Genomic DNA, 10036 nt, shown 5'->3' with positions numbered 1-10036 from the left:
CACCGGGAATGGTTTTCACTTCCAGGTGTGCCCTGTCAGGTTTAATAAGTGGGATTTCTTGCCTTATAAATGGGGTTGGGACCATCAGTTGTGTTGAGCAGAAGTCTGGTGGATACGCAGCTGATAGTCCTACTGAATAGACTGTTAGCTACTTTTTTCTTGCCATGATACAAATTCTAAGTAAAGAGAAACGAGTGGCCATCGTTACTTTAAGAAATGAAGGTAGGTCAGTCAGTAAGAAAAATTGGGAAAACTTTGAAAGTGTCCCCAATTGCAGTGGCAAAAACCATCAAGCGCTACAAAGAAACTGGCTCACCTGAGGACCGCCCCAGGAAAGGAAGACCAAGAGTCACCTCTGCTTCTGAGGATAAGTTTATCCGAGTCACCAGCCTCAGAAATCGCAGGTTAACAGCAGCTCAGATTAGAGACCAGGTCAATGCCACACAGAGTTCTAGCAGCAGACACATCTCTGCAACAACTGTTAAGAGGAGACTGTGCAGCACACCTTCATGGTAAAATAGCTGCTAGGAAACCACTGCTAAGGACAGGCAACAAGCAGAAGAGACTTGTTTGGGCTAAGGAACACAAGGAATGGACATTAGACCAGTGGAAATCTGTGCTTTGATCTGATGAGTCCAAATTTGAGATCTTTGATTCCAACAACCGTACCTGTGTGCGATGCAGAAAAGGTGAACGGATGGACTCTACATGCCTGGTTCCCACTGTGAAGCATGGAGGAGGAGGTGTGATGGTGTGGGGGTGCTTTGCTGGTGACACTGTTGGGGATTTATTCAAAACTAGCTGAAGAGCCCGGCGTTGCCTGGGCATAGTAAATATCTGTGGTTAGTTATAGCACCTCACCTCTTATTTTCCCATCACGCCTCTCATTTTCCCCATCACATCTTTCATTTTCCCCCTCACATCTCTCATTTTCTCCCTCACACCTCTTATTTTCCCCCTCACTCCTCTCATTCCCCCTAACACTTGTCATTTCGACCTCACATCTGTCATTTTCCAATCACTCCACTATTTTCCCTCACTCCTCTCATTTTGCACTCACACCTTTTCATTTTCACCTCACACCTCTCATTTTCACCTCAGTATATACATGTTTGTCATCTCCCTTATATATAGTATACACCTGTATGTCATCTCCTGTATATAGTTTATACCTGTATTTCATCTCCCCTGTATATAGTATATACCTGCTGTGTGTCATCTCCCCTGTATATAGTATATACCTGTATGTCATCTCCTATATATAGTATATACCTGTATGTAATCTCCTCCTGTATATAGTATATACCTGTGTGTCATCTCACCTATATATAGTATATATCTGTGTGTCATCTCCTCCTGTATATAGTATATACCTGTATGTCATCTCCTCCTATACATAGCATATACCTGTATGTCATCTCCTCCTGTATATACTATATACCTGTAGGTAATCTGTTCCTGTATATAGTATATACCTGTATGTCATCTCCTCCTGTATGTATTATGTACCTGTATGTCATCTCCTCATCTATATAGTATATACCTGTGTGTTATCTCTCCTGTATATAGTATATATCTGTGTCATCTCCTCCTGTATATAGTATATACCTGTGTCATCTCCCCTGTAAATAGTATATACCTGTGTCATCTCCTCCTGTATATAGTATATATCTGTATGTCATCTCCTCCTGTATTAGACCTCGTTCACACGTTATTTGGTCAGTATTTTTACCTCAGTATTTGTAAGCTAAATTGGCAGCCTGATAAATCCCCAGCCAACAGTAAGCCCACCCCCTGGCAGTATATATTAGCTCACACATACACATAATAGACAGGTCTTGTGACTGACAGCTGCCATATTTCCTATGTGGTATATTTGTTGCTCTTGTAGTTTGTCTGCTTATTAATCAGACTTTTATTTTTGAAGGATAATACCAGACTTGTGTGTGTTTTAGAGCGAGTTTCGTGTGTCAAGTTGTGTGTGTTGAGTTGCGTGTGGCGACATGCATGTACCGACTTTTGTGAGATGAGTTTTGTGTGGCGACATGCGTGTAGCAACTTTTTGTGTGTCGAGTTGCATGTGACAGGTTAGTGTAGCAAGTTGTGTGCAGCAAGTTTTGCGCATGGCGAGTTTTGCACGTGGCGAGTTTTATGTGTGGTGCCTTATGTGTGGTGCCTTTTGAGTATGTGCAAGTTTTGTGTGAGGTAACTTTTGCATGTGTTGCAACTTTTGTGCATGTGGCAATTTTTCCGCGTGTGCAAGTTTTGCGTGTGGCGAGTTTTCCATGAGGTGAGTTTTGCACGTGTGGCGAGTTTTGCATGTGGAGAGTTTTGCGCGTGGCGAGTTTTGAGCGGCGACTTTTGTGTTTCAACTTTTATGTGGCGAGGTTGGTGTATGTGTGGTGAAATGTGCGCTGAGGGTGGTATATGTGTTCGAGCACATGGTAGTGTGTGGCGCATTTTGTGTGTGTGTTCATATCCCCGTGGTGATTATCCCATGTCGGGGCCCCACCTTAGCAACTGTACAGTATATACTCTTTGGCGCCATCGCTCTCATTCTTTAAGTCCCCCTTGTTCACATCTGGCAGCTGTTAATTTGCCTCCAACACTTTTCCTTTCATTTTTTCCCTATTATGTAGATAGGGGCAAAATTGTTTGGTGAATTGGAAAGCGCGGGGTTAAAATTTCACCTCACAACATAGCTTTGACGCTCTCGGGGTCCAGACGTGTGACTGTGCAAAATTTTGTGGCTGTAGCTGCGACGGTTCAGATACCAATCCCGGACATACACACATACACACATTCAGCTTTATATATTAGATTGAAGTCATAATGAACCAGCATGGCTACCACAGCATCTTGCAGCGGCATGCTATTCCATCCGGTTTGCGTTTAGTTGGACCATCATTTATTTTTCAACAGGACAATGACCCCAAACACACCTCCAGGCTGTGTAAGGGCTATGTGACCAAGAAGGAGAGTGATGGGGTGCTACGCCAGATGACCTGGCCTCCACAGTCACCAGACCTGAACCCAATCGAGATGGTTCGGGGTGAGCTGGACTGCAGAGTGAAGGCAAAAGGGCCAACAAGTGCTAAGCCTCTCTGGGAACTCCTTCAAGATTGTTGGAAGACCATTTCCGGTGACTACCTCTTGAAGCTCATCAAGAGAATGCCAAGAGTGTGCAAAGCAGTCATCAAAGCAAAAGGTGGCTACTTTGAAGAACCTAGAATATAAGACATATTTTCAGTTGTTTCACACTTTTTTGTTAAGTATATAATTCCACATGTGTTAATTCATAGTTTTGATGCCTTCAGTGTGAATTTACAATTTTCATAGTCATGAAAATACAGAAAAATCTTTAAATGAGAAGGTGTGTCCAAACTTTTGGTCTGTACAGTACATACATACAAACCTCTGGTCTGTCACTGGAGGGCGGATCAGTGGCGGTGGCGCTTGTGTCACTGTATAACGATGGCGGATCAGTGGAGGTGGTGCTTGTCACTGTACAACGAGGGCAGATCAGTGGCATTGGAGCTTGTTACTGTATAGGGCAGATCAGTGGCAGCATCGTTTGTCACTGTATAAGTAGGGCGGTTCAGTAGTGGTGTCGCCTGTTTCGCTGTATAAAGAGGGTGGATCAGTGTTGACTGCACCTGTGTCGCTGTATAATGAAGGTGGATCAGTGGCGCGCGGTGCCTGTGTCACTGTATAACAAGGGCAGATAAGTGGCGGCGATGCTTGTCGCTGTATAACGAGGGCGGATCAGTGGCAGCGGTGCCTGTGTCACTGTATAACGAGGGCAGATAAGGGGTGGCAGTGCTTGTCGCTGTATAATGAGGCAGATCAGTGGTGGTGGCTCCTGTTTCGCTGTATAACAAGGGCGGATCAGTGTCGGCGGATCAGTGTCGGCGGCGCCTGTGTCACAGTATAACGAGGGTGGATCAGTGGCGGTGTTGCCTGTGTCGCTGTGTAACTGGGGCGGATCAGCTGCAGTGGTGCCTGTGTCGCTGTATATCTTGGGCGGATCAGTGGCGGCGGTGCTTGTTACTGTATGGGGTAGATCAGTGGCAGCGGCGTTTGTGTCACTGTATAACTAAGACGGATCAGTGGCGACGGCGCCCGTGTCATTGCGTAGAAGTGGGCCTCTTAATGTATTTCATGTGTCCTCTGACTGCCGTGGCCAAATGTTTTTTCTGCCAGGGGTTGACGGACCTTCCTGTCCTTGTTTACATGACTTTTTAAGGTGAAAGCTGTGATGTATTTATTGAGAGAATTTGGCCATGTCCCATCCTGGATACTGTTAAAAAAGTTGTGGCACACCCAATTGTTGGGGTATGTGAAGCAGTTTTATGCCAGAGATCGGATGAGTTTCTGCTGCGTGTGATTGTGGGGAGAGAGCTGTGCGAGTGCTGCTATGTGTATGACTATGTGTTTGTGCCCCTCAGGAGCTGGTGATGAGGTTTCTGCAGAGGGCAGCTGCTAATTTACAGCATTCGGTGAGTCTGAAGCTGCCAGGCCGATGTTTGCCCGTCCAGGAAAAACGTCACCTGCTGGCCAAGCAGCTGGGAGACTTCATCCACCTGTACGATCAGGTGAGTGCTGCGCACCCCATGGCCCATCTCATTACACAGACACTGTGGATGTACGCTTGTTCACTTGTCCATTTAGGAGTTCTGCTATACATTGGGCATAAAAATTCTACACGCCCCTAGTAAATTCTTAGCATTTTGCCATGTAAATAATTGTACCACGAAGAATCACTTCAGAACTTTTTCACCTATGTCGCCAATAATCTGTGTAGATTCTGGAAGAAACAAAATGAAATAATTTTTGATGGGTAATTAAAAATAACTAAAATAATATGGCTGCATAAATTTGGACACCCTCCTGTGATTGGGCTCAGAGGTTTTGCACTGCCTAGATCAGGTCCTTCCCCAACCTCAACGGTGTTGTGGCTGCTGCACCTTTGGGATCCAGGGTGTTAGGATTTTGTTTCGTTTGACCTGGTGAAGTGGATCCTCTAAGCCTCAGGGCTGGCTGTGGGGGCTCACGGACCCCAGGTATTGGTGCAGCTTCCTCCAGGACAAGTGAAACTGTGAGGACTTGGTACACTCAGGAATCTCAGGAGCAGTAGGACAGGTGAAGTGGAACCAACAGAGGTCACCCTTCGTCTCTACTGAGTTACGGTTGGCACAGATGGCGGAGTACACCAACTTAGGACTCTGGAGTTTTAATTTCAAGACACAGGTGTGTGTATTAGTGGGCCTCAAATAGGCGAGAGGTGATAATGTCATCGAGATACGACAGTCAGCTTGCAAAACCTGATGTGGAGCACAACAGAGGGCAATGGAGCCAAGGGAGGGAAGCAGAGCCTGGGATACCCAGGACAGATGTGTAAGAGGTGACATTAAGGGGAGGAAAAGTCTTCTATATGACAATAACCTGGAACTGAAACAGGTGTGTAGACTTTTTAAATTCTCTTAAAGGACAGACAATTAGAATTCACAGACCTGTTGGCTAAGTAACAGAGGTGGAGAGGTCCAATGATTATTATGGGGTTGGCAGGTTGTGCTTTTTCTTCCATTATGATCCTGTCAGTTTTAGAACAGAATAAAATCACAACCTGCAAATTTTAGAATAACCATTGGGCCCCCGCCTTTGTTTTGTTTTGTGACACGCAGCCATTGGGTCTGTGCTAAGCATGAATTCTGGTTGTCTGTCCATGTATCAGAACTGCCAAATGGACATGAGAACTTCCCCTATAATGGGTTGTCCAGTGAAAACAGGTAATCAACTTTCCACAGGTGGAGGTCTGACCACTGGGAGCGACATTGATCAGCATAACAGAGAATTTGTATCTGTATTAGAAAAAGCAGCAAAGTCTGACCACTGCCTCATTCATTCGTTATGGAGTTGATGGAAGTCGCCACTCACAGCGCCAAGCTGCCCCATAGAGAATGAATCGTGGAGCTTGTGCACTGCAGCTTCTTTCTCATACGGAGAAAAGGGCCTTGTTCTGCTGATTGGATCTGACTCCTATTATCAGTAAGTTGCCCTCTTTCCTGTGCAAAGGTGATAACTTGTTTTCACCGAACAATCCCTTTTATCACAGCATTCCACTTTCTCCTCCAGTCCCATTGTCCCCAAAGTAAGATGTCTGGACCCTCGCTCCCAGTGTATAACATCCAGCCCCCAGTGTACACCCTACGGCCCCCTCACTCCGTTGTATAACATTCAGCCTCCTCGCCCCCGGTGTATACCATCTGGCCCCCCACATGTTGTCTGCCGCTACTATCATGTGACAGATTGGCCGGTGGTGCAGAGCTCCCCTATACCAGCACAGTCCTGTAATAGGAGCCACCGGAGTAACAAGTCCGTCCATGACATTTGTTCCCCTTGGATTTTCCCCTTCACCTGTGTGAGATATTATTAAGAAATGGAAGGAACCGCAGCAACTCTGCCATGAAGTGGAGACTCCGTAACGGCTCAGAGCAGGGGGCTGAGTGCTGAAAGTCATCAATGCAGATGTATTGTGCTTCTCCGGCCATTTGTCCTGTGTCACAAGTCAGTACCATCAGGTTCCTGTGTCCCGCCGGCACTGTGTATATGGCCCCGTTTTTGTTTCTCTAGTAGAAAGCTTCTAGGTCTGAGGATTACATACTGCAAAAGTTTGGTGCAACATTAGGCTGTGTACGCCAATTTCCAGTTGTGAATGATTCATTGAGAGGCGTGTGCTCCTTAATAAATCCAGAGCGTCTGACTCCAATTTACCCCTCGTTAAGACTGGCGTAAACACATCTGCAGATCAGTGGCAGCTCCTTCATGTAAATCCCATCTTCTGCAGATCAGTGGCTGCTCCCTACTGTGAATCCCGTCATCTGCAGATCGGTGGCGTCTCCTTCCTGTGAATCCTGTCATCCGCAGATCTTTGGCGGCTCCCTCCCATTAACCTGTCATCTGCAGATCATTGGCAGCTCGCTCATGTTAATCCTGTCATCCACAGATCTGTGGCAGCTCCCTCATGTTAATCCCGTCATCTACAGATCATTGGCAGCTCCCTCCCGTTAATCCCGTTCATCTGAGATCATTGGCAGCTCCCTCCCGTTAATCCTGTCATCTGCAGATCTGTGGCAGCTTCCTCCTGTGATCTCCATCCTTTCACCACTTCTTCTTGTGGCTATAATGTCAATGTCTAGGGCTGCACATGATAATCTCTTGTCTGTCACATTGTATAATTATCGCACACTGTTTCCCCAGGAGACGCATGGGCTCAGTGGAGAGGATTTGGGGGTGAATCTGCCGGATTTTCAGGTCTTTCTGGCCGAGGCTAGGTAAAACATCTAATACCAAATCGCCGGCCATTCCCCCTCCACTGTCTGATAGCTCAGCCCCTCGTGTCTGTTTTTAGTGAACTTCAGCTGGAGGAAGTTCTGACATTTTACACCCACAAGAATAAATCTGCTAGCGTTTTCCTGGGGGGATCCCCCTGCGTGGAGACTGACGGTCCACAGGCAGGTGAGTGACCGTATTGGGCCTGTGGCTGAGATGTCCATCCCACCCCCCCGCTGACATCTCATTACGTGTCCTTTTCAGATTCGCGGATAGCCCTTGGGGCCCCAGGAACATGTTCTCCACAGGAAGGTCAGTGCTTCAAGACATCACCTCCCTCTCTGTCCCCCCTTCCTTTTAATTATCTTTTCCTGTCCACAGTGTTGCCGCCATCTTCAGATTCTCGCACAGTCTGCTCATCATCGGAGGCTGGTGGAGCACTTGGAGTCACATCATCAAATCACAGGTCACGTCCTCCATCCGCCTGGAGCCTTTTGCAGCCACCTTCCACCTTTGCACCGTCTGCCTCCGGGGGGCCACGCCCTCAGTCTTGCCGACTGGGATTATTCTCCTCTTTCCAAAGTGCTGCTCAGATCTACAGTCAGCGCCTGAGTCGGGCGGGCTCCACTTGGACAGGTACTACTTCTGAGCCGGCCTTGTTTACACGACATGCCTCCACCCCAAGGTTTCCCTGCTCACTTCCACCATTTTGAATCCTTGTATTTAGCCATTTCGCAGCCACATGTCCTGAGAACTCGAAGCCGCTCTGCAGGGGCACTGAGAGAGCTGGAAGACCCCTATCATGTGGGAGCAGTGACTGCGTCATTGCAGCGCCTGGCAGAGAGGCGAGCTAGACCCTCCAGCTCCAGTCACCGGAAACAGCTGACACAGCAGGTACGGTGAGCAGCCGACTCTCCATGAGGGGCACGGTCTGTCCCCATTGCTACAGGGCTGGGATCTTCTGCAGATTTAACCCTTTCACTGCCATGTTATCATATAGGCCATGACTTCCTATCATAGCGCATTGGAGTAGCTGCGCCAGTATGCACATGTTTCTCCTTGTAGGCCGTGCAATGCTCCTCTTAGCAATGCAATCTGCTAATTTCTTCTTCAAAGAGGAAGAAGATAGGAACTCTAGCACCACCTAATGGATGTAGCGATCCTATCAGTCCATATCTACCCTTTAATGAGCCTTGCCACATGATTTGCGCTAGAAGAGGCTATGTGCACATCATGTGATCCATACGTCTCCTGCCCTTGACAGAGACTCTCTCACTAATCCAGATCACACCTCCTGCTTTGTACTGATGAGGGGCAAATGCACTGAAACACTTGTCTACAAATAGAGGCCAAACCCATCAAAGCTTAGAAAAATGCAGTAATGTGGAAGACTGGATAAATCAGGTCTGGACTTAGGATTGTGACATCCAGTAGGTGGCGCTAAAAGTCCTGCCTCTCTGGGCAGGCTATCTAGCTGTAGAGCAAGTGGCGGGAGGCCAGGCTACAACTCCCCCCGGAGGGCACTTCTGTACAGACAGGGTCTGTGAACACTGCTCCCTCTCCTCCTCAGCTGTCCCGCATGAACATCAGCAGCCCTCCCTCCAGAGCAGGACTCTGCCTGACAAGAGCTGTTCACACAGAGGAAAAGCACAGGTGAGAGATAGCTGCAGATGACGGATGGTGCTGACCCCTGCCATGGTCAGGCAGGCTCGTCTGGGCCCACTCATTACAAACAGCCTGCTCCGAGAGTGGTGCATATGGCATAAACATCTCCCATTGTGTCATGCAGCACGGGGGATGATGGTGACAGTTCAGCGCTCCCCACTACCTGCAGCAGCGCTGCCACCATCTCAACAGAGCAGAGTCACGACCTGGAGGAGGTGAGTCCAGCTCCGGCGCCATTCATTGTGACCTCCTTGTCCATGCCCTATCTGTCTCCTTTCCTTTTCCTCAGCCTCCAGACATCCAGCATGGCCGCCTTGAGCCACCTCCGCCTACTACCCCGATGGGAGGAGCCAGAAAGCTGTGTGCCTCGCGTTCAGTGCGGTACGTATGACCATGTATCTGTGCTGAGGGAGGGGCATACTGACACCCATGTGACCCGTGCACATGCTTCCTGTAGGGTGGTGGTGTCAGACAAACAGAAGAACCCTGGTATTGTCCTTGTTGCGGTCCCCGGAGCTGCGTACCTCCATAGCGGGCGGACTTCAGTCACAAGCATTGCACCTGCAGGCCTTTCCGACGCCACCCAGATTGTGTTTGCCAGATCCAGACCTCCAGTTCCTCCACCCAGGACGCCCAGTGCAGTTCAGAAGAGGAGGGTGATCTGCCCGACATGACGACCACTGCACACCCCCTCCCCCGTTGTGTACAGAATTTAGTTTTATTTTTCTAATTTTAATTTGCATAAGAGAAAAAAAAATCTAATGAATGTGACGTCCTGTGGTAATTACTGCAGGGTGGGGGAGGGGCAGGCCTCTAATATACAGGTGCCTCCAGCAGTGAGGCTCAGGGCAGAGGCCCCATCACTGCCTCGGCGCCAGGGTCCAGTACTGTGCCAGGACGAAATGCCGCCAGTACCGCAATGCTCTGCTGCTCAACAATGAACCCAGAACCTGCAACAGAGCTGAGGGTCGCTGCTGTAAAAGCTGGGTGTGAGCACTGCGATGGGGCAAGTATAGCCGATCTGTTTGTGTATTACAGC

At 48.3% G+C, this 10036-nt stretch overlaps 1 protein-coding gene across 3 annotated transcripts in view; it reads left to right on the top strand.

Moving 5' to 3' along the window:
• The window catches only part of TTLL5 (tubulin tyrosine ligase like 5), a 27982-nt gene extending 18214 nt beyond the window's left edge, over nt 1–9768 (top strand). For 2 of the 3 annotated variants that reach the window (XM_077267543.1, XM_077267545.1), the window contains 10 exons: nt 4449–4595; nt 7261–7334; nt 7412–7518; nt 7597–7644; nt 7714–7968; nt 8060–8226; nt 8903–8985; nt 9122–9212; nt 9287–9378; nt 9455–9768. In XM_077267543.1, coding sequence (XP_077123658.1) covers nt 4449–4595; nt 7261–7334; nt 7412–7518; nt 7597–7644; nt 7714–7968; nt 8060–8226; nt 8903–8985; nt 9122–9212; nt 9287–9378; nt 9455–9671 — 1281 coding nt within the window. In that variant the 3' untranslated portion in view covers nt 9672–9768. The remainder of the gene's footprint in view (nt 1–4448; nt 4596–7260; nt 7335–7411; nt 7519–7596; nt 7645–7713; nt 7969–8059; nt 8227–8902; nt 8986–9121; nt 9213–9286; nt 9379–9454) is intronic. The other variant, XM_077267544.1, reaches the window with a different exon arrangement.
• The last annotated feature ends 268 nt before the right edge of the window (nt 9769–10036 follow it).

Source organism: Ranitomeya variabilis, chromosome 1 (assembly GCF_051348905.1).
Source record: "Ranitomeya variabilis isolate aRanVar5 chromosome 1, aRanVar5.hap1, whole genome shotgun sequence".
Lineage (NCBI taxonomy): Eukaryota > Metazoa > Chordata > Amphibia > Anura > Dendrobatidae > Ranitomeya > Ranitomeya variabilis.
Note: the sequence above shows the minus strand (reverse complement) of the source record. Positions and strands in the feature narration are given on the sequence as shown.